At 48.6% G+C, this 24,204-nt stretch overlaps 1 protein-coding gene across 2 annotated transcripts; it reads right to left on the bottom strand.

Annotated features, from left to right (window-relative positions):
• Positions 1-10,746: 10,746 nt before the first annotated feature.
• On the bottom strand, positions 10,747-22,753 carry UNC5CL (unc-5 family C-terminal like). Of its 2 annotated transcripts, none has more exons than XM_017511761.2 (9): positions 22,655-22,753; positions 18,074-18,518; positions 17,264-17,564; positions 16,267-16,529; positions 15,435-15,536; positions 15,080-15,147; positions 14,085-14,185; positions 13,820-13,933; positions 10,747-12,299 (listed from the first exon to the last, which is right to left on the bottom strand). In XM_017511761.2, the coding sequence occupies exons 2-9, from the start codon at positions 18,456-18,458 to the stop codon at positions 12,077-12,079; spliced, it is 1,557 nt and encodes a 518-aa protein (XP_017367250.1). In that variant the 5' UTR covers positions 18,459-18,518; positions 22,655-22,753; the 3' UTR covers positions 10,747-12,076. The 2 variants fall into 2 exon arrangements, with proteins under 2 accessions (XP_017367250.1, XP_017367251.1); XM_017511762.2 differs by having other exon boundaries at positions 11,653-12,299; positions 22,650-22,753.
• Positions 22,754-24,204: the final 1,451 nt, after the last annotated feature.

Genomic DNA, 24,204 nt, shown 5'->3' with positions numbered 1-24,204 from the left:
GGGTGTTGCATCAGCATGGCCCCTATGCCAGGCACAGAGATGACTAAGGTCTGTGCCCAAGAATGGCCTCTGGGCTGGTGGCTCATGCCTGTAATCCCAGCACTTTGGCGAGGCTGAGGCGGGTCACGAGGTCAGGAGTTCAAGACCAGCCTGACCAACATGGTAAAACCCCATCTCTAGTAAAAATACAAAAATTAGCCGGGCTTGGTGGTGCATGCTTGTAATCCTAGCTACTCAGGAAGCTGAAGCAGAAGAATCACTTGAACCTGGGAAGCGGAGGTCGCAGTGAGCCAAGATCTTGCAACTGCACTCCAGTGTGGGCGACAGAGCGAGACTTCATCTCAAAAACAAACAAAAAAATGGCCTCTGGATCTTAGCAAACCACAACCCAATTCCACTGGACTCCCCTGGCCTGAAGCCTCTCTACATTCCACACAGAAGGTGGGTGGATGCCCAATGCAGGTCAGTCTTAATCACCTGGCACTAAAGCAGAGCAGCACATGTTCATCAGAGCCCTGATGAAAACTGCTCTCAAATTCTTCACTCTTAGCTTTAGAGATGAGTGCAAGGTTTTGAAACACAAATACAGTCACAGTAAGAGTTAACATTTACTGAGTATTTACGATGTGCCAGATAAAACCACATGGGTAAACTTGTCTAATTCTGATAGATAGGTAAGCTGCCGCCACAAAGAGACCCAACAATAACCCAGTGGCTTAAAGAAGATAGAAATCTAGTTCTCTCTCACATAATCCGAGGGAGTCCTCCTGGTCAGCAGCAGCTTTGCTTCAGGAAGAGTCCACAGCCCAGGTTCTTTCCATCTTGTTTCTCTGCCATCCCCCAAAATGTCCTCAGCCTCATGGTGGCAGCTGGGTCATTGTCATGCCTGTTTGCAGACCAGGAGAGAGGCAGCAGGCACGAGGCATGCTGATCACCCCACATCACTGGGCCCGGGACTCTCATGCATCACTGCACTCACATTCTGCTGATGAGTACATTCTGCAGCTGAGAACTTAGCTACACAGGCTTACCTAACTGTAGAAAGCCTGGGGAGACGGGGGTATGTGTGCCCGAGCAATTCTTTTACAATGCAAGAAAAGAAAATGTGTTCTGGTGGACTGTTCTTCCCCTCCACACTCCCTCACAGTTATGATTGAAGATGTTCAATGTGGGGAAATGCTTGCCCTAGGTAATAATTATCTGATCTGATAAATTAATTTTAACCAGTGAAGTAGAGCTGGACCCCTTTCAGATAAAATGTGTGTTTTGTGTGTTTTAATAGGGATCTAATGGAGATGCAAAACTTAACCCAGAAGCATAGCTCTAGCAGGGGATATGGGGTCGGGGGTTGGGCAGGACTTTTTGAGTGGCATCATAGTCCAGGCTTTAGAATGGGGAGGCTTGAATAAGCCCAGATCCTTCACATGGGAAAATCACTAACCATCTCAGCCCTCAGCTCCCTGTGAGGCAGAATCCAGGGTGATAACGGATGTGGCACAGCCTAGTGAGCTGCAAGGGGCTATCACAGGTGAAGGCTTATTTTTGGTCTAAGGAGACCTGCACATCCCATCACCAAAACTGCCCTTTGGGAAGGTAACAGATGACCCTGTCCAAGGTCTGGGCTGAAGATGAACAAGTTTCCAAAGGTGAGCTGCAAGGAGCTTGGCAGCAGTGTGTGTGTGTACCTGTGTGCATGTCTGTGTCTGTGTGTGCACATTTGTGTGCACGTGTATGTCTGTGAGCAAATGCACATGAGCAGCTTCAGCCAGCTGGGCAGCCAGTCATTTATTCATATGGATGACTTGATTTTTGATTGAGTTAACACGTACTTCTTAAACAGTTTCACAAAGGCCTGCAGTAAATTGGATGCTATATAGGAACCCTATAAATTTTACAACCCAGCATTCTTCAAATATTGGAATAATATAAAAGGTAAGTAAGGAGTAAGGGGAAAGAAGAGCAAACACTAGAGAAGGGGGACCCATGGGAAAGTGGGCTAGAGGAGAAGGAGGAGGATTTGGTGTCCTTCTGGTTTCCAAGCATCAGTGGGTCCATTCACCAATGAATACAAACCAACCCATTGTGCAAATTACTAAACTACATCATCTCTCCTAGTCTGAGCTAATATTCACTGCAACAGCTCATGTTGCTGAGTCCTTATTACGCTCTAGGCACTATACTAAGTGTTTTATATATTCTATCTTATTTAACCCTGACCACCTTGAGGACCGGCACTATTATTGTGGCTCTGTTGTTAGCCTATTTTATAGGTGCAGAAGTGAAAACACACAGATATTAAGCAACTCACTCAAGGTCACACAGCTAGTAAATTGCAGACTCGGGGCTGTCTGCTTCCTAACCTAACCACCATGGGTAACACTTGTTGGCCACAGGCCTCAGTCTCCTGTTTGTGAAATGGAACCACTCTATCTAGCTCTGCTTGCCCTATGGGTTGTTGCAAGAATCCACTAAAAAGTGATTGCCAAGGTGCACTGTGAACTTACAAAGCCTAATGCAAAAGAACCAAACAGCGTTGCTCCAAGTTTTGCTAAGATGACTCTACCTTACGATCATCTAGAGAATAAAACAGTAGGAACCAAGATTAAAGTAAGCCTCCACTGCTTGGAAACAACTCTAGAGGAAGGCTGTTCTTGATGTGCCTGGCAGAGAACGGTTCCAAGCCTAAGAGCTCACGGTTGTTTTTACCCCAACCACCTTACCAGAATAAGTAGGAATCAATAATGTACTGGCATGCTCTGAGGACTCTCAAGAAGCCGTATGGTGAGCTCCACATGCAGAAAAACTAAAAGCCCCTGGTCAACAATCAACACCAATTTGCCAGCCATTGAATGGGTCACTGTGGAAGTGGATCCTTCAGCCCCAGTCAAGCCTTCAGGTGACTGCTGCCTCACAGAGTCCCTGAACCAAGAACTGCTCCTGACTCCTTCAGCCACAGACACAGTGAGAGATTACAAATGACTACTGTTTTAAGCCACTAAGTTGGAGGGGTTGGTAATTTGTAATACAGCAATAAATAATTCATACAGCACCTATGATACCTTATGGCTTAAGTACAACCTTATTGAGTATTAATCAAAATTCTTGTCTTCAATGCCAAGCAAGAGAAACAAATTCCGGTACATGTAAGCCACAGGGGAATTTTCGGGGAGGGTGTCAGGGCTCACCAAATCCAAGAAAAGACTGGAGACTTGAGTTCAGGATCCCCTGGCAACATAACTCCAGCCCCAGTTCAGGGAGAGGGACAGCCAGGTGTGGAGAGGTAACCACACCTCCAGAGCTCCGAAGAGCCACTAATCATTCCACACATCTCGATTTAGTGCTTTCAGACTGCCATAACGGAATACCATAGACCTTGTGGCTCAAACAACAAACATTTTTTCCTCATAGTTCTAGAGGATAGGAAGTCCAAGATCAAGGTTCTGGCAGATATGATGTCTGGTGAGGGCCCGTTCCTGGTTCCCAGACCACCATCTTTCCATTGTATGCTCATGTGGTAAAAAGCTCTCCTGGGTCTCTTCTCATAAGGGCATTAATGCCATTCATGAGGGCTCCACCTTCATTATCTAATTAATTCCCAAAGGCCTCACTTCCTAATACCATCTTATTGAGGGTTAGGATTTTAACATATGAATTTTGGGGGCACACAAACATTCAATCTATAGCACATCCTCAGTCTACTGTCTGAGAATTTGGTGTCTGGAGTGACACCAAGGGCAAGAGAAAGCATCTGCCCCGTGGCATTATTTCCCTCTAAGACAAATCCCACTAGGGAAAGATGATTCTTCAAAGCAAGTCATGGTGCTTTTAGAGAAGGGGATGGGATGCTCTGCAGCCAACATCAATCAACGTCCAGCTCAGTGGTCATTACATGGTGTTACAAAGAAGACCTTAGATAACATTGAGTCAGGCCATATGTAGGCTGTGGGCTTTACAGTCATTAATCCTCACAGTAATCTTTCAAGGAAGATGATATCATCCCCATCATCCAGACAAGGAGGCAGAACCTCAGACACATTAAGTAACTTGCCAGAATCCACGTGGAAAGTGATGACGCTGGCTTCTAAGTTCAAGTCTGTGGGATTCCAGATTTCTTACTTGTCCCACATAACCAGGCTTCTAAGAAAGGCCTCAAGGGAATAGAATTACATTCTTGCTTTGATGAAGTCAAATAAATTAAAAAGAGTTTATTAAGGGAATGAGACAGAGACTGAATTAGAGGATTCATCTGATCGTCTCCCAAGGAAGAATGTGCCTGAGTCATATCTGACTGGCTTGACCCAGAAAGAAGAGGGTAGTCGCAGGCAGAAAGGAAGGACAACACAGGCACACAGAGACGGGCGGTCTCCAGAACTCGAAACTTCCCAAGGTCTTACACCATGTGTACCGAACATGGTCCACTTCTGCCACCTAGCCACAGATGGCCTCCTCAGCCAAAGCACAAGGAGCCCAACTGTGGAAACCCTGTGGGTGAGTATGCAGCGAGCACAAGCCACAGGTAAAGGCTTTCCTGGTAGATTTCCAAGATGACCAATGCCACTGGGTCCCCTTCTCTGTCACACGCCTTGTTTGTATTTATCTGAGATTCCCAGGGACGGGATGGCCAGCTCCTTTCTTAGATTAGGGGGGTGGGCCCTTCCCCACCCTCATCCCTGTCTACACTTTCTACCCCACTGAAGAACTTTTCTATAATCCCATCTTCACCCCATTAGGCATTTTCCAAACATTATTCTTCATTTTCTAATCGTGTCTTTTCTAGCTTGTTTGGAAATGAAATCTAGTTTCATCTGAAGGTTGAGAGCTAACATGAAACATATTCCTGTCCTTGGACTAATATCTTTATGGCATCATGACACTAACCAGCTAGGATTGACGTTAGCTTTTTGTTGGCCAGAAGCCATAACATCTCTGCCAACAAGAAACTAGCATAGGCTGGATTAAAGTCAGCATGGGAAAGATTACCTGAAGATAAGAAAATAAATGAAGGGCCACCATGTTTCTAAGCACATAGCAAATAGTCAAATATGTGCAGAGAAGATGAATAAACATATCTGTGTAAGGCTTTCAAAAGGATGAGGGTGACAGGTCTCACAAAGAAGCATTTCCAGGCTTTTGTATTTTACACACCAATATTTTTGTGTTTTGTTTTTTTAATTTGGGGAGGGGGAAATCAACATAGGATTAGTATCTTTTTTTACTTTACTGAGTAGGGACATCTTAATAATGCTATCGTCTCTTTACCATCCTTTCATAAGTTATAGGCCTGTTAACACAAGCAAAGTAAGACGTACATGATCACACAATAAAGAACTGTCTTTCCAGAGAAAAAAAATCATTGGCACACTGGATACAGGTCTTTGTTTTACAAAATATAGTCCCTCTCTGGCTAGTTTAAGCACAAACAATATATTATAATGCCCAGATACATGGTCCATAAGTCACTGGAAAGGCTGTAGGGATATACTCCAAGCTGAGTTCTGTATTAACTCCCTGAACTATGCCAGGCAACTTGCCACTGAGGGAGCAGCTGCCACAGCCACTGACCACACTAGCTCCTCAAAATAAGCACCAGCCTCATGCCCCATTCAACTCCCTATATTCAATTACAAATCAAAGTCCTGCCTGAGGTCGGCTGATTGGCTGAACCTAAGCTTGTCTAGATCCCCATCTGCCAATGAGTCTGGGGAACGCAGTTTTAGTTTTCAACCTCTGCAGTATACAGAGGCACATGGGACTGGAGAAGGCATGAGTGAACCGATTCACCACTGTTGGTGAGCTTTTTATCAGATCATAGCATTTATAAAAATGTCAAGGTCTAAGCCTGAGTTACAGAATCACATTTGGGGGTACGGGCATGAGAGTCATCCTAAGGAATGTGTGCAGTCATGCTTTATTGAGAAACTTCTGAAGGTCGGTGATCTTACACAGGTACCTTATCAAGGTTCTGACAGATACAGTGTCCGGTGAGGACCCTCTTCCTGGTTCTCAGACCACCATCTTCTCATTGTATGCTCATGTGGTAAAAAGCAGAGAGAAAGGAAGCAAGCTCTCCTGGGTCTCTTCTTCTAAGGGCACTAACGCCATCACAAGGGCTCCACTTTCATGACCTAATTACCTCCCAAAGGCCCCACTTCCTAATACCATCTTACTGAGGGTTAGGATTTTAACATATGAATTTGGGAGGCACACAAACGTTCAATCCATAGCACTCTGTCAGAACCTTGATATGACACCTACTGAGTGCATGGCTGTTCTTGAGAAGGGGATTTTCTACCTGAGGCTACAGCGTGCCCACACCCTGACCGTAGTAGACATCTGTCATATTTGTGGCTTCTCATCAACTTTTGTGTAGCTTTTCCATATTTGGGGGTATTCTCATGTAATAAGTCCCATCTCCCTGATATTGAAGTCAGAGTTCGAGTCAGAGTTCAGAGCTCCCAGCTGTCTTTGCAGCTAGGATCAGGCATGTGGTCTGAGCTCTGACACCCTGATGCCTCCACTAGAGATCTGCCTCAGAGGTGAGTAGCATAAAGAGCAGGCAGCGCATGGAGCTTCCGTTTTTGCTGGCATGGAAGGAAGCAGAGGCCTTAGCTTTCAGAAGTGATGATGAGGTCTGGTTGGTGACTCAGAAGTGGCATCAGTGGTGGTGGCAGGAGTGACTAAAATAAAGTACCTGGTGTCTACTGCTCAGTAGCAGCAGCCATAGTAATACCAGATTTCCCCTCTATTTTTCAGTCCAAAGCACAGTTTAGGGCATTGTTCCTGGAAACTTTACGCAAATCTATTTCTCAGCCTCCAAATGATTGCTTGTCCTAAGTTTCCTTTAATAAACCCCATCTGCCTCAACTAGCCAGAGTGAATCCTGTTGTCAGCAACCCACAACCCACTTTAGGTGCTAGGTAAGCCAGGAACACTGACCCTGAATCCACTGCTTCTACACCAGGCTGCGGTGTGAGCCATTTCTGCAACAGAGCGTATTGGCCTGGACCTCATCTCCCATTGCCTTCTTGAGTCAGGTACAAAGAAGGATGGAAGGAAAGTGTCCTTCCTTCTGACTCCCAGCATCTCAGGAGCTCCTACGGAACAAGAATGCTCTTCTTCATTGGATTTTTATAATCAACAATTTCTGCAGGGCTTAGCACAGAGTAAGTATTCAGCAAATGTTTGATGAATTAATAAATAAATGAATGATCAAATACACTATAAAGTTATACCCAGCTGGATTCCTAACTTAGATCTGTGCTGTCTGTTAACAGTACCCAGTAGCCACACATGGCCACTAAACAATTGAAATGTGGCTAGTGCAATTGAGAAACTGAATTATTCTTTTCTTAGAGTCTCTCTCTGTCGTCCAGGCTGGAGTGCAATGGTGCGATCTTGGCTCACTGCAACCTCTGTGTCCCGGGTTCAAGCGATTCTCCTGTCTCTTTCCGAGTAGCTGAGATTACAGGCGCATGCTGCCACACACAGCTAATTTTTTCTGTTTTTAGTAGAGACAGGGTTCCCCAGGCTGGTTTCAAACTCCTGAGCTCAGGCAATCCACCAACCTCAGCCTCCCAAAGTGCTAGGATTACAGGCGTGAGCCACCACACCCTGTCCTGAATTTTTATTTTATTTCAGTGAACTAAAATTTAAAAACTGATACCTAATTCCATCTTTGGAAAACTTTTGGCTTGTTTAATTTGTGTATGTAAATGTATGTTTTAGCTATAAATTGTATAAAAGCTAAATTCAGATCAAATCTTTCCAATGAAAAATTAGCATACAAATTGCTGTAATTGCAATGTATACACCAGATTCCAAATACTTGATATAAAAAAGAATGTAAAATATACCATTAATTTTGTATTGATTACATGTGGAAATAGTATTCTGAATATATTAGGTTAAGCGAAATGCATTATTATTTTTTTTCCATTTATTTTATTGCATTTTAGGTTTTCGGGTACATGTGAAGAACATGCAAGATTGTTGCATAGGTACACACGTGGCAGTGTGATTTGCTACCTTCCTCCCCATCACCTACATCCAGCATCTCTCCCCCTGCTATCTCTCCCCAACTCCCCACCCCCACCGTCCCTCCCCTAGTCCCCCCCAACTGACCCCAGTGTGTAGCGCTCCCCTCCCTGTGTCCATGTGTTCTCATTGTTCAACACCCGCCTATGAGTGAGAACATGCGGTGTTTGATCTTCTGCTCTTCTGTCAGTTTGCTGAGAATGATGGTTTCCAGGTTCATCCATGTCCCTACAAAGGACACGAACTCATCGTTTTTGATGGCTGCATAATATTCCATGGTGTATATGTGCCACATTTTCCCTGTCCAGTCTATCATCGATGGGCATTTGGGTTGGTTCCAGGTCTTTGCTATTGTAAACAGTGCTGCAATGAACGTTCGTGTGCACGTGTCCTTATAGTAGAACGATTTATAATCCTTTGGATATATACCTAGTAATGGGATTGCTGGGTCAAATGGAATTTCTATTTCTAGGTCCTTGAGGAATCGCCACACTGTCTTCCACAATGGCTGAGCTAATTTACACTTCCACCAACAGTGTAAAATTGTTCCTATTTCTCCACATCCTCTCCAGCATCTGTTGTCTCCAGATTTTTTAATGATCGCCATTCTAACTGGCTTGAGATGGTATCTCAATGTAGTTTTGATTTGCATTTCTCTGATGACCAGTGATGATGAGCGTTTTTTCATATGTTTGTTGGCCTCATGTATGCCTTCTTTTGTAAAGTATCTGTTCATATCCTTTGCCCACTTTTGAATGGGATTGTTTGTTTTTTTCTTGTAAATCTGTTTTAGTTCTTTGTAAATTCTTTATATCAGCCCTTTGTCAGATGGGTAAACTGCAAAACTTTTTTCCCATTCTGTTGGTTGCTGATTCACTCTAATGACTGTTTCTTTTGCTGTGCAGAAGCTGTGGAGTTTGATTAGGTCCCATTTGTCTATTTTGGCTTTTGTTGCCAATGTTTTTGGTGTTTTGGTCATGAAGTCCTTATTAAAGTTGACTTCACCTGCTTCTATTTATAAATTTTTTTTTTTTTTGAGATGGAGTCTTGCTTTGTCACCCAGACTGCAGTGCAGTGGCGTAATCTCAACTCACTGAAACCTCTGCCTCCCCGGATCAAGTGATTCTCCTGCCTCAGCCTCCCAAGTAGCTGAAATTACAGGAACCTGCCACCACACCTGGCTAATTTTTTGTATATTTAGTAGAGATGGGGTTTCGCTATGGCAGCCAGGCTGGTTTTGAACTACTGACCTTATGATCCACCTGCCTTGGCCTCCCAAAGTGCTTGGATTACAGACATGAGCCACTGCGCCTGGCTCTCTATTTACGATTTTTGACGTGACTACTAGAAAATGTAAAATTATATATGTGGTTTTCCTTGAATTTCTGTTAGCACAGATCTGAACATTAGCATAAATACTGCTCAGTGACCAAAGGGGATGACAAGGGCACATATTTCCTTTGAGCACCAGAGGCTCCAACCCCACAGACCTAGGCCCAGCCTTACCCTTTCATTTCCCCAACCCCACTCCCAGACTCCAAATCCAGCAGGAGGAAGTGTAGACGTGGGCCTCTGCAACATGTGAAAGAGCAGCAGTCACAAACTAGGGGTTTGTAGGCAGGTGATTTAGGCAACCCTTTATCAGGGAAAGGGCTGGAAGTAAGGCCACAAGCAGTGATCAGTTGTTCTATTTAAAGGCAATACAAAAATTAAAAAAAAATCCTCAAGCGAACGTTCCCTGGGTGACCAGTATGCCACTTCTGCCCAAGTCTATGAAACCAAAGGCCCTGGGACAGCCTCTAATACGATAGCTTCATTCCAAGGAGAAGATTAAAGCCCCCAAAGAAGAGCTGTTCTGGTTAGTCTGAGTCAGGGCTAAGTGTGAAGTCTCCTGATGCCACTGGGACACACCATGTCTCAGCATTAGGTGCCAAGACACAGCCTGCCAACTGGGTTTGATGTGAGAAAGGAAGGGTCTGCTTTATAGGAATCACTCAATCTGCATCTACCCTAGGATTGCCAAGCCTCCCTTTGTCAGCAATGGAAACCCATTTTAAAAAATTGGAGTTGGGGCCAGAAAGCATTCTATCCCCATCACAGGAATCCTGTGGCTTCTATTTGCGACTTCAGAAAACATGAAACCCTTAAAATGATTTTTTTCCAGGGTAGGAAGGAACACGATGATGCCTTTAGCTAAACAGTGCTGGGCTACTGCACAGTTCAGTCCTGAGCTAAGTGGAGGGGAAAAAGCCAGGGCATCAATCTGGCATGACTGGCAGGCCCCGGTGGGGTAAGCAGGACAGATGAGAAATGTAGGAGAGGACGGGTGGGTTAGGGGAACAGGGAAGGGATGGAAGGGCCTGGTCTGCAAGCTTGCATCTAACAGAAAAGGAAGTGAACCTCCCTGACTTACCATGTGGGGCTCAGGTAATTTTCATACTGGAAGCACAGCCTATAAAATGCTTCTCTCAAACCCATCCTCGAAGGTACAATTTTACCAAATCATTCCTACTCACATCTAAATGTGCCAATCTGAGCAAAATACAGTGGGTAACAAAGAAAAGCAATTTTCATATTTTATTATTCATCATAGAAAAAAAGCTTTAATATTTTTTAATTAAATACAAAAGCAAATTGTGTTGCCAGAGAGATTGTTTGCCTGTCTTTGAACAAATTAACAACACCTGTTTGCAAACAAAAGAATTTCCAGAATGGCGTCAACCCCTTTATTCTCTGTTCAGGACCCAACCTATTCATGTCTTTTGTATACAGTGTCCAACACATAGTAGGTGCTGAATAAGTATCTGTTGACAGAATGGGATGCTCTTTCATCCCTAGCCTTTATTTCCTGACCCTAAACTGGATCTTAATCCACGGGGAAAATATCCCCACCCATCCATTCCTAGAGCAGCCCTGTCTCTTTCAACAGACTTTGATACATAACATTGGTTTAGAGACACTTGCCTGAAGGGAAAAGACTGGGGGTTTCAGACAGAGAAAGAAATACACAAAGACAGGGCACAGAGACTAAGCAGAGACAAAAAGATCTTAGACCTAAGGGAGAGAGAATAACTGAAACACAGGTGCAGAGAGGGAACAACTGTGGGAGACAAGGACAGAAAAACCAAGTCAGAGAGACTTAAAACGCACACAGCTGGAGATAAAGAGATAAAAGGGTTGGGCCAGAATGATCATCTTGAAGTGTCTACTCAGCTTTCATGTTTTCTGATGGAGAGAATGCCAGCGAGAGGGGAAGACAAGGTCCGGGCGGGAGGATAAAGACAGAAAGGAAGTTAGTAGAGGCAGAGGCAGACAGCCAGGCGTGCCTGGCCGGGAAGCCTCGTCCTACCCCGGCCTCACCCGCAGGGCTGGGCTCCCATGCCCACTCTCGGCTCCTACCCTACGTCCAGCCACCCTCTTCTCCCACCCGCACTTGATCTCCAAACCACTTTGCAAGTCAAATCCTCTCTCCCCAACATCCTCTGTGAAGCATCCCTGCTGCTCCACCCCACCCTCAGCTCTTCCCCTTTCGACTCCTAAAGCCACGCCCAAATCCCCTAAACACAGGGCAGGGCTGTTTTAGAGTTTGCACTTGGCTCCTATGAGCACACCCTTGACTCCTGCAAAAGAACTGTGTGCTTGTCAGGGCTCCAGACCCTACCTCCTATAGTCCAGTATTCTTCGTGACACCAGCCCAGTGCTGGGTCTTCCTAAGTGCTCAGTACTTGGGGCCCGAGGGGCCCTAAAGTGCACGCGGAGACACTGGCCGTCCCCTGGTCAGTTTCGGCAGGCGGACCACGCTGAGGCCATCTCCTGGGCTCCTGCGCCCTCTGCCGGCCAGGAGGGGACCCGCACGCGGAACAGTCCGCGGCCCGAAGGGCGGTCCTGCTGCTGGGAGGCGGGCGCGGACGTCCCGGGCACCGTCCGAGGGTTCAGGGAAGGCTGGTGGGCACGGCCAGGAACAGCTGCTGTGTTCTTCTTGGGTATGGGGGACAACCCCTCTCGCCCCCACACCTCCCCCAAGCCCTGCCCTTGGCGGCGCTCAGAGCTTCTCGTCCAGCTCCAGGCCCTGGTTATCCCGGGCGCCCCCGCGCTCCGGGCCTGGGCTGCCTCCGGGTGTCCCGCCCAGGTAGTTCTGGATGGCGGAGGCGCAGTCCAGCCGCTCCATAACAGTCATGAGGTAGTGCAGCTCCTGCAGGCTGCCGTTCTGCTCCTCAAACAACTCCAGGATGGCCGCTGCGGGGCTGCGCTGGCAGGACAGGAACCTGGGCCGAGGCAGGGGAGGAGAAGAAGAAAGGAGCAGGGAGGGGCTCCTCCCCTCCTCCAGGCTCCCTGGGCTGCGCAGCGGCGAGCTCCGTCCCTCCCCCTCCCGTAGCTTTGGTCCTGGTCCTGCTCTTATCTGCCTTCCAGGGGAAGCCCCAGAACTTTGAAACTTGAGATTGCCCTGGCTTGGAGGCTAACCTCTGAGCCCTACTCCTCTCTAGGCCTCAGTTTCCTCTATGAAGCTGAGGGCTTAGATAGAGGACCTTTAAGTTTGTTCCTGCTCTAATGTTCTGTAATTGCCTCTGATGTTCTGTAATTAATTGCCTTCTCTACCTCCCCCACCCCAAATACACTCCTAGCCTCCCCCTAGCCTCCTAATTCCCTTCTTCCTCTCTGCTAGGCCACGACATCCTGCCCACTACTAAGGAAACACTTGCCCTAAACCGTGGCTTTTTATCACGACCTTCTAGTGCACAAAAACCTTCCAGAGTCTCCATGCTCCATGAGCCTTTTCGGCTCATTCACCGCCTGGCCTTGCGCTGTCTTTCTGCTTTCTCTCCCTTCTCCCATCCTGAACCTCCTTAGCTCAGGCCTCTCTCTTTCCCGCCTTGCACACACTACACCCACAGCCACGTCTGCTGCTCCCCAGAACAGAATGGCTGATCTCCTCTTGCCCATCACTTCCTCCCGGAAGCCCTTTCTAGCTCCCCCCTCCCAGGTGGAAGAAACTGGGTTCAGACTTCTGGTCATAACCCCACAGTTCATTATTATTCTTGCTTCCACTGTTTTCTGTCTCTCTTCAGTGTTATACGATAACGGATTCTTATAAGAAGGCACAAGGGACACTTGCCTTTATTTTTCAAGCTCTCTGAACCCCTTACTAGTGTGTGTGCCCCTAGGAGCTGGGACCATGCCTCATTCATCTTGTATCTCAGTGCTTAGCAGTTTCCAGGGCATAGTAGGTACTTGATAAATGCTTAAATAAATGAATGATTTAAAAATCCACCCTGTTTTCAGGGTCCAGCTAGCCCCATCACCTGGATAAAGTCTTCCCTGACCATTGCACTCATAGGCTAGTTTCTGGAGCTTAGCTGAGAAATATTCTGCTGCTTTCTTCATGATGTCCATGACAGGGATCATGACTGCACTGTCACCCTCGTTGCTAACATTTATTGAATTAACATGTGTCAGGCACCCAGCTACATGCTTTACACACATCCTGTAATCTGCCTTTCTACTCCTCAGGGCACAGCGTGGCAAGCACTCAAGATGTACCCAATGACTTTCATGTTAATGGATTCATTGTTAAATGTGAATTGAGCACCCACTATACACCAGACATCGTTCTAGGTACTGATGATACAGTAATTCATAGAGCTGCCCTTTTATGGGAAATAGGGTGGAGAGTAGCCATACTCTGACTTTTAAGTCACTCCCTTGCCCGGGGTCCAGTCTCCAGAGTGTCCTGAGGACTCCCGCCCCAGCCCAGCCTCCTCTCCCATCCACAGACCCCTCTTCCTACCGGATCTTCATGCCACAAAGCCCCAGGTGGGAGGCCAGTCTGCGCCAGTCATTGCCTGTGATGCTGTTTGGCTCTAGCAACATCTGCAGCTGCTCAAAGAGCTCTGGGGGCAGCCTGAGGCAAGAAAATGGGTATTCTTGGAAGAAAGGGACAAACAGACCCAGTATGATTCTCCCATACATACCCCAAATGCTGTAGTCACCCTGTGGGTGCCAGGATGGGAGCCCAGCAGCCCCCAGGCAGCAGTCCAAGCAACCTGTCTCACCTATTGCATGGGGGCGGCTGGGAGACGGGAGGTGGCGCTGCCCAGGACTCCTCCTCTGACGCCTGGAATCTGAGGATTTCCATATACTTGGTCTCCAAGCCCTGAGTCAGCATGGAGCAGGGAACACACTTAGGGGTCACAAGGCACCCCCGAGGAAGAAGCTAGAGCCCTACCTCCATTCCTCATGTCTCTCCTTCAGTCTGTCACTCAGAGCCACCTTACCAGAAGATGCAGTCCTGCTCCACCCAGCACCGTCTACCCTCTGTCTCCCCGACGTCAGAACCCCACCTTCAGTCTTACGTTTGCCCACTAAGCTCTTTGGAAACTGGGCATGACGACCAAACAGGGTGCATCCTAAGCCATCAGGGAAGTCCGGGGTGAGTCATGGGGCAGTGGGAGGTCGTCCAGCCATAGAGACACTGATCTCAGGCATATGTGTCCCTCCCTCCATTCTAACTTTCCCTTCCCCTTCTCCAAGTGACAACAGGGTATCTGCCTGCTCTCCACTAAGGTGCCACTATGGTCCCCCAAAGACTCTCAACTTTGATTTCTTCGCATCTTCCCTTGGTGCAGCAGGAGGAGAGGAGAGGTAACTAACGCCCATCCCAGCTACTCAAGACCCTCTTCCTGGTCACTTCCCACAATGAAGATACAAGACATCATCTCTCAAATATAGACAATCAGCCTAGAGAGAAACCATATCAGCTTGATGCCCTGGTTCTCTGAGTTGGGAGAAGGGGTTAAACTAGGGTTTGGTTCTTTTTAACTTCCTGACGGATTCATTCACCAATAGACAAGGAGAGTCAGGGATGGAGGGTAACCTGGAACCCGGATGATCTGAGACCCTCAAAGAGCTGGTATGGGGGCTCTGTGGAAAATGCCATTCTTACCTATGTGACTGGGACCAAAGTTACTGGGCACCAGACCCTGCGCCCACTTTGCCCAGGATTCCCCCCCAGGCCCTGCCCTTCCTTTGCCCCTCAGCTCCAACTCACATCCTGGAAGGTGTGCATGGTGACAATGATCTCATTGGTTAGGGCTGAGCAGTCCTCATTCTCATTGGCTATAAAGAGAAGGTGAGAATGTGGCCAGTGAGTGAGGAAAAGGCCTTGGGTAAGAGCAGGAGGGGGTAAGGGACTCTATAGTAAGACTTGAGAAATCTGAAGAAGCTGTGGTTGAGCACTTCATTTTTCTGTCTACAAAGATCTGTGTGGCTCCTGGCCTTTAAGGGAAGGTCTGTGTGCATGGCTGCATGAGGGTTTGCAGAGCTCCAGGGTTACAGGGAAGGGAGGAGAGGAGAAGAGAGGGGAAAAGAGAGGGGAGGAGGTGCACACAGGGCTCCTGGGCTACCTGTTTTTCTCCGGAAGCAGAAGGAGCGGAAGGGGCACTTTCCGTGCCAGATGTGGAGATGGGGAACAAGCTGGCAACTGCTGTCATCCACGTTCTCCCAACCTGGGGATTAGGCAGAGAGCAGAGGGCCTCAGAGTGGGGCCTTCCACAAGTATTGATGGGGTCGTAGGCAGGCATGAAGACAGAACAAAGGCAGGAGGGTCTCAAGGGGATGGAAATTCCCAGAGCCCCGGCAGGGACCCCAAGAGTGCCCTTGCAGTGTAGAAGCCCTCCATTCCTCCCTGCTACTATGGGGTGTAACCCCTCTCCTCCCCACCTCCCACCGGGTATCAACCTGTCCTAGAGGTGAGTGGCAAGGGCTCAGTAGACAGCAGAGCAGTCAAAGCCCTAAGGGCTCCGTGAGGCTACTGCTGGCCCAGAGGTCACAAAAAGAGACTTGGGACCTTGCGCAGTTGCTCACGCCTGTAATCCCAGCACTTTGGGAGGTTGAGACAGGCAGATTACTTGAGGTCAGGAGTTCGAGACCAGCCTGAACAACACGGTGAAACCGTCTCTACTAAAAATACAAAAAAATTAGCCAGGCGTGGCAGTGGGCACCTGTAACTGCAGCTACTCGGGAGACTGGGTCAGGAGAATAACTTGAACCGAGGAGGCAGAGGTTGCCATGAGCTGAGATCATACCACTGCACTCCAGCCTGGGCGACAGAGCAAAAGTCCATCCCAGGGGGGAAAAAAGAGATTTGGGGTCCCTAGATGTCCAGGGGAGGCCCAGACCCCTTCATTCTTGTGGGGCTCCTGATCATCCTGTCCTACAGGCCACTGCCTCCCTCACCCTCTGAGATGTAAGTGAGCTTCAGGCACTGGTCGCCCCTGGCCCCAGTGAAGTCGAAGAGCTGGCAGGGCCCACGCAGGCGCCCACCATGGGGCTGCTCGTTGGTGAGGGCCCACTGCAGGGCACAGGGTGTGTTGTTGAGGAAGTAGACACGCAGCTGCAGGTGAGACTGTCCTGGTGCCAGCGGTGAGCAGAATATAGCCAGCTGCAGCCATTTGCGGGCTTCACGCCCCACAGGTGCCTCCAGCACACAGGTGTAGAGGCTGCAGAGGGAGCTGGTGTCAGGCACTGGTGTGCAGGGAAGGCTAAGACACCAGCACACCTGCCACCAGGCTCCCGCAACCCAAGGGGCCTCTATGGACTCTTCAAGGAGGTTCGGAGAGCTCTTGAGGGGAGCACATAGGGAGGAACTGGTGGGTGAGGGATGAAAAGTGAGCACATCACAGTGACTAGTGACTGAATGGGGAGGACAGCTGGCAGGGGAGACAGGGAAAGTGCGCTCAGGGTCACCATGCTTGGGAGGGCACCTGCACATGGTCCTACTCCTATCAATGGGTAGCAAGGAGGCTGGGAGGCAGAGGACCTAAGACTCTAGAAAGACAAAGAGATGAAGTACAGAGATGGAATGGAGTCTTAGAGAACTGGTGCTAAGTTTGGGGACAGACCTGAAAGAGGCACAGAATAGACAGAGATAATTTGAGAGAGAAAGAGGTGGGGAAGGGTGGGTCCCCTCTAGATGGAGAGATGGGGCTGAGTCAGACACTTCCAGACAGACAGAGAGACAGCAGTGGGATTTGCAGTCCTGGATATGATTAGTATGAGGAAAACTGCTACAGACATGAGGACAGAGGACCCAGAAAGGGACACCAGGGCATAAAGGATTTGCAGACCATCTTCTATACAGAGAGATGAAGATAAGGCAGACAGAGAAAGTGGGCAGGAAAGACAGTCCTCAGAGAGATGGGTGTGGGAAGACAGCCCAATGGCATATGCCTACCTGAAGTGGGAGAGGTGGATGCGACACTCATCCCTGGAGGCATGGGTCCCCGGCCTCCCCAGCGGCTTCCATACCTTGGCATCGAGCAGGGTAGTGTTGCTGCTGTAGGTGCGAGCCTGGCTGGGCTGCTGGGCGCAGTGTTTGAACGTGAGGATACAAGGCTTCAGGAAGGAGGCCCCATGGGGGCCACACGCCACCACAGGGCTTACCAGCCCCTGGGCTCGGGACAGCGATGGGGCGTCTGACAGGTCCCACACCAGGATCAAAGACACCCGCTCCTGGCGGCCCACAGCCACAGCACCTGGGGAGGAGAGGGAGAGCTGAGATGGGCCTGGCAGGCAGGCACACCCCTTGCCCTGAAAGAGGCCAGGCCAGAGAGAAAGAAGGTGGGGCAAGAGCCCCGGAGAGACATCCCCAGTAGAACACACAGGGAGGTGGTATGAACAAGAGTAAGATGACTGTAGAGCTGATTTCAGTGTAAGCAAGGCACTTCCCTTTCCTCCCAGGCTGCTGCTAGCCCATAGTGTGCCTTGTGTGAATTTGCAAATGGTGCTCTTCCCTCCCTTTACTGGAGAATCGTCACAGCATACTGATTCATTAGAACAAGGCACTTTACTTCCACCTGCCAGGAAGTTGTCCTAAAAGATATGTAATATGTCCATCCCTGAAGTCAATAAAGCTGCACTCAAAATACAAACAATTATCAGAAGTAAAAGGTGTCTATGAACATTGCTTCCTCAGATGTGGCGACCTGATGCACAGTCTGAATCTGAACAACTGTATGTGGAGAAGAGAGCTGGGAGCTGTTACCTGGTGGGATAAGCAAGGAGATGCCTGTATCCTGGAGCATCAGGCAACCACCACGGTGATCCACCTCTCGAGCCGAAAATACCAACAGTTTGTGCATCAGCTGGCGGACCACTGTCTGGCCTTGAGTGGGTGTGTGCAGCTCCTGGTAGAAAGCAGCCATCTCTGGCAGTGTGGCTGGCAGGTGCTGCCTTGAGACCTCGTTTTCTGGTGGGGGGGTAGGCTGGGACACTGATTCCTCTTGACCATTTGGCGTCCAGCAGGCCTCCAGCAGCCTTCTAGGACAGTGCCATCGAAGGCACTGGGCCAGAAGAAGGACAGTTGCCACTGGGACCCCCACCAGCAGTAGGAACTGGGAGGGTTGGAATGAACTCTCCTGCGGGCACATTCGCCTGGTCACTCAATGCTGCCGGCTCTCCTTCACCCCGTGCCAGCCAAGGCCAAAGTCCTGGGTGGGGAGAAGTCAGTGTCAGGGTAAGCCCTTTTAAGTTGTGGAGATGAAAGCTTGGCTTCCACATAACTGCAAGTTGTCTTCATTCCAGCGCACCCTGCACACTCCTTTAACCCCTCTGTCTTACCCGAGAACCTATTCTGGCTCACCATGACCTAATAACATCAAGATAAACTGCTGTGAAGTAGAATGAGCTTGGGTTTACAGTTAGAGAACATGAGTTCAAATGCCACCTTGGTCACTATGGCTGGGTAAGCTTATCATATTAATGTAGGGCAGGAGAGCCTCAAAATTGGGGCTTAGCCTGGGAGGGTTTGTGGCTTCACCTAGGAAGGAATTCAAAAGAGAGCCAGTGGTATTAGACAGCAACTTTCATTGAAGTGGCAGTGTACAGCAGCAGCAGAGATATGCTTCTTGCAGAACAGGGCTAACCCTAGGCAGTGTGCCCAGATTGGCAGCCCCGGGGCATTTCTGTCATCATATTTATGTCCACTTTTAGTTATATGCAATAAGGGCTGCATTATTCAGAAATTTCTAGAAAAGGGATGGTAACTTCGGGTTACTGCCATGGAAAGGGGCAGTAACTTCCAGGCATTGACATGGCAGTGGTAAACTGTCATGGCACTGGTGGGCATGTCTTATGGAGAGATGCTTTGGTGCCTCTTCCCTGTTTCAGCCAGTTTTCCATCTGGTCAGGAATCAAGTCCCATCTCCTGCCTCAATATTGCTTAATGTACCTCAGTTTCCTCATCTGTCCAAATATCTACCTTGATCTACAAGTGCTGATACAGAGAAATCTATAAGCAGAAAAAGCAAGCTGCAGAGAGATAAAATATTCTGAGCTCATTAATGTGAAAAACAAAACTGCATATAAATAGATACATATTTTTGAATGCATATATATAAATGTAAAGGAATAGAGAAAGGTCTGAAGCAGTTGTATATAATAAAAATATATTGTGAACTACACATGTAATTTTAAATTTCCTGATGGCCACATTAGAAAGAAGAAACAGGATAAATTAATACATTTTATTTAACTCAATATATTCAAAATGTTATCATTTCAACAGGCAATCAATATAAAATTATATTTTTACTTTCTTCTTTCATACCCAGTCTTTGAAATCCATGTGTAATTTATATGAACAGCACAGCTCACTTGGGACTGGCTTGTATTTCAGTTGCCGGGTAGCCACATGTGCTAGTGAGCCCAGTCTTAGACTGTGCAGCTCTGGAAGGACACACCCCCCAGACTATTCCCAAGGGTCACAGCACACTGAGAAGGTGGAAGGGGTGAACCAAAGCTTTGTATTTTCTTAAATCCTTTTCTCTGAACTTTGAATCTTTCACATCAAGCATGTATTTTGTATTAACTTTGTAATTCTTTTCTAAAGCTGTTAAAAGTGGGGGAAAAGTGCCTCTTGGGTAATGGTGAGGATGGCATAAGGTCATGTGAAAAGTATTTGTAGATGATAAAACACAGTCCAAGTGTTTCTTTATATCCCTCCTTCTGCCAGAAAGGCCTGAAGGTAGCTCACAGGGATAGGCGACATACAATAAGAGTAACAAAAGCTAAAAGTGGAAGCACAAAAAAAGAAAAAAAAAAAAAAAAAAAAAAAAAAAAAAAAAAAAAAAAAAAAAAAAAAAAAAAAAAAAAAAAAAAAAAAAAAAAGAAACAAGAAAAAACAAAGGTGAGGGCCTACAGTGAGGCTGGAATGAGGCAGGGCAAAAGTACACACTCACCTCCTGCTCACCTGGCTACCAAGCCAAGCCACAGGCTGAGAAGTCTCAGAAGCTCTTTCTGAGGCCCTCCAGAACCCACCTCCGCCCCCTCCTACTTCCCCTCTTCCAGCCCCTGCAACTTCCATCACCCCTGCCCTGTAGCCAGCCCAGGCTCCCCACACCTGCTCCATTCTAGCCTCTGGCTTTCGCTCATGCTGTTTTCTGTTTCTCCACTCACCTGCCCTCCCCACTTGTTTCCTCTCCCTAGGTGGGCCCTCCCGTTCAGTAGCGCCTCCCACTGGGGCACCAGCCTCTGACAGTCTCCAGCTCGCTGAAACCTCCACAGCCATCCCACTGCACTGAGTCACTCTTGATTATGTGCTGTCATGTGTGATTTTCCCACTCAAATGAACATTTTCTAAGCACAGGCTGTGTATTGGACACTGTGGGAAGTTCAGTCCTGCCAAAGATGATGTCTTATTCCGCTCTCAAGGAGCTTCTGCAGGAATGGAGTTCACTGGCTTGGTAGCTGAGTTCTGTAAGGCACAGCGTCCTCCTTCCGAGCCCTGGGAGGCCCCTCCGGTTGACTCACTAGAGGCTGCACTGGGACAGCTTCCCATGTCCAGTCCTTCCCATGCCCTTCACTCACACTACCCATCTGGAACTGAGGTTTGGCCCACCTTCTTCCTTCCATCCTCAGGACCCATGAAAACTAAAGCCCCTTCCTAGTGCCTCCCAGACCGGGGCAGAAGCTCCACTGTATCCTCAGGATTGAAGACTGGGGCAGGACCTGCTTCTCCCATGGCCTCACTGAAAATGTGAAGAAGAAGCAGAAGTTTGGCATTGTTCTCTTTGCCTAAAGAGCCAGTCCTGCAGACAATGCACCAGCCTTCTTCAGCCAGGCCTCTTGGAGGGCACACAGGTGAATCAGGTGAATCGGCACTGCCCCAAAGCCGATGGGAAGGGATTTGGAGCAGCAAGCTACCCTTGACGTCCCATCATTCCTTTTGGCTCTTCCACATTAGTAGTCATTATAATTTCAACTGTAATAACAATCGCTAACATTTGCAGACCTTTCCTCAGTGCCCTGTGTTAAAGCACTCTCCACAGCCTGTCCCATCTCATCCTCACGGCAGCCTTAGGAGCGAGGTGTCATTTTTATCTCCATTTCACAGATAAGGAATCCGAGCTTTCTCCCCACAGTGAGGATGGATAGGGAATTGTTAAACTGAAGACAGGCAGGAAGGAGAAGCGAGGATGAGCAAGGACTTCCAGAGACACTCCCTTTTCTCTGTCCACCCCTTCCTTTTCCTCAAGTATCTTCCTTTCCTTCTCTAGAAGAAATGAAGTTGGAAGAGAAAGAAGCAAAAATTAAGTAAAAACAAATAGAAGGAACGGAAGGTGCATCCTGAGTTCTGTGATTATGCCCCCCCACCCCACCACACCCCTACCCACCAAGGCACCAGTGGCAGGGGATAGAATAGCTAAAGGGAAGAAAAGAGGCACCCCACCTCGCTTATGCAGCTGCGGCCACCAAAGAGCAGAGTCCAGATCCCCAGTGAAGTGCAGCTCACTGGGTGGTGCAGCAGAGCCCCTTGTTCAGACTCCTACCCTGATGCAGTTGGCATGCACCGCTCCCAAAGCCCCACCGGGCCTCTCATAGGGAGGCCATTCCTTTACCTGGCCTGAAGCAGGTTAACTCCTCCTGGGCCAGCCCCGGGTGTCTCAGACTGACAGCTCTTTCAGGCTGTCCTGGCCCTCACTCCATCCTCCCTCTGGCTCCAGAAAGGGGAAAGGAACTCAGAATGGCAAGTGGCCCCATTCTTGCTGAGTGGTATTTACGGCGCTGCAGCCATTCAAGTGTGACCTGGAGCTTCCCAACGCCATGCCTGGACTCCTCGTTACCCACTTCTCCAGTTTGTCTTGCCCCAGACCCCAGATCATCCTGGGCAGCAGGTCCCCAAAATGAGACTCCTTTAGAATGTTGCCATCACCTGTCCCTAGGCAGTTGCATCCTGCAGCACCAAGTTCCAAGCTCCTGCTGACAGGTTCTGCTCATATCCTTTAAGAAAACTCCCAACGCTTCCTCCACCTCACTGGTTCTCCCTGTGCCTCCCTAACTCCTGAGAGATGTCCAGCTACTGCATAACAAATACTGGGATGGATGGTCCAAACACAAGCCATGAATAGCATTTGTTAATATAACAGACATTTCCGCAGGACATAGAATCATCCCAGTGGTCCTCATACCCATTGGCCAAGTCCCGTTTTCCTCCCCTTCTCCAGCAGAGAGTCCCTACACTCCAGCAGGCAAGGCTGAGCTGGCCTGGCTCCTCCCTGGAGTTCCAGGTAACCCCATCGCAATGCCCATCCCCTCTCCAGCTGCCCCAAGGGAGTGCTCACCTTACCGTCTAGGTACACTTAGAGGCCGCTGGCTGGTCCAGTTCTTTCTCTGAGAAAGAGATCAACCAGACCCAGTCGGCGAGCCAGGAGACAGGTGAAGGTAGGCGGGGAATCCAGGCAGGAGTGGCCTGGCATTTCCTGGTAGAGTCCTGCCTCCCAGCCACCCTAAAGAGGGGTGAGGGAGAGCGTCCCTGTCTATTGACAAAGTCCAGCCCAGGTAAGGGAATAGCTGGAGGATCCCAGAAGTCAGTGAACTTGCCAGTCTAGGTCTGGAAGGAAGGAGGGAGGGAGGGAGATAACCTAGGTGGAGGTGCTGAACCTTGAAACCCCTCCCTACAGTGCCCTCTGCTGGTGAGTGGCTGTCCCTAGCCAGAGGCTATTAAATTTTTTTTTTCTTTTTTTTAAGAGACAGGGTCTGAGACGGAGTCTCGCTATGTTGCCCAGGCTGGAGTGCAGTGGCTATTCACAGGCACGATCCCACTACTGATCAGCACGGGAGTTTTGACCTGCTCCGCTTCCAACCAGGGCCAGTTCACCCCTCCTTAGGCAACCTGGTGGTCCCCTGCTCCCGGGAGGCCACCATATTGATGCCGAACTTAGTGTGGACACCCGATCAGCGTAGCACACTACAACCCAGAACTCCTGGGCTCAAGCGATCCTCCCGCCTCAGCCTCCCGAGTGGCTGGGACTACAGGCATGCCACCGCGCCCAGCGAGGCTATTAATAAAATAGCAGATAGGAGGAGGAGGGAATCTTAATCTGAGTTTCTGAAACTGTAACATGCACAAGAGTCACCTGGGAGATCTTGCTAAAATGCAGGCTCTGATTGTCGCTCTGGTGTGGGGCCTGAGATTCTGCAGCTTGAAGAAGCTCCCAGGTGATGTCAACGCGACCGGTCCAGGGAGCTTAGGGAGTATCCAGTTCCAACCGCTCCCTGCACAGAGAAGACTTAGTGGAGGCACTGAGAGGGTTAATGACTCTCCCATTCCTGGTGGACTTGAGATGTACTCGTATCTGTTCCTCACACAATGTGCTTTCTACTTCCCCCACCCAGAGTTGGCAGGAGACACTGCTGCTTGGGAGACAGTTGAACTTCGGGGCCGTTTGCCATTTGGAGTTCTTAGAAACTCTGCCTAGGAGAGATTGTATCACAAGAGTAAAAACCCCTCGTGGAGAGGGACATTTCCCTCAGCTCCTGCTGCAGCCTAATAGATAGAAAGTGTTCAGTAAAGATGTCTTGAGTGAATGAGTGAAGCAGTTGAGAGGGAAGAAGATGCATTTTGGATCCAAGCAGCCAACTCTGAACCCAGGTGAGCCACATGTTGGCTGTGTAATATTGGGCAAGCTACTTAACCCCTCTTAGCCTCAATTCCCTTGTCTGTCAAACACGGATAAGAATATCTACCTTGTGTGAGATAATAATTGTCATTATTGAGCTAATACATGTAAAATGCCCACCACAGGATGGGTGGTCAATAGGTGGTAACTGTTGTCACCACGGTCTGGCCTCCTGTAGTTGGGGAGGCTTGGTGAATGCCTGTAACCCTTGTCACCA

Source organism: Cebus imitator, unplaced genomic scaffold (genome assembly GCF_001604975.1).
Source record: "Cebus imitator isolate Cc_AM_T3 unplaced genomic scaffold, Cebus_imitator-1.0 Scaffold451, whole genome shotgun sequence".
Lineage (NCBI taxonomy): Eukaryota > Metazoa > Chordata > Mammalia > Primates > Cebidae > Cebus > Cebus imitator.
Note: the sequence above shows the minus strand (reverse complement) of the source record. Positions and strands in the feature narration are given on the sequence as shown.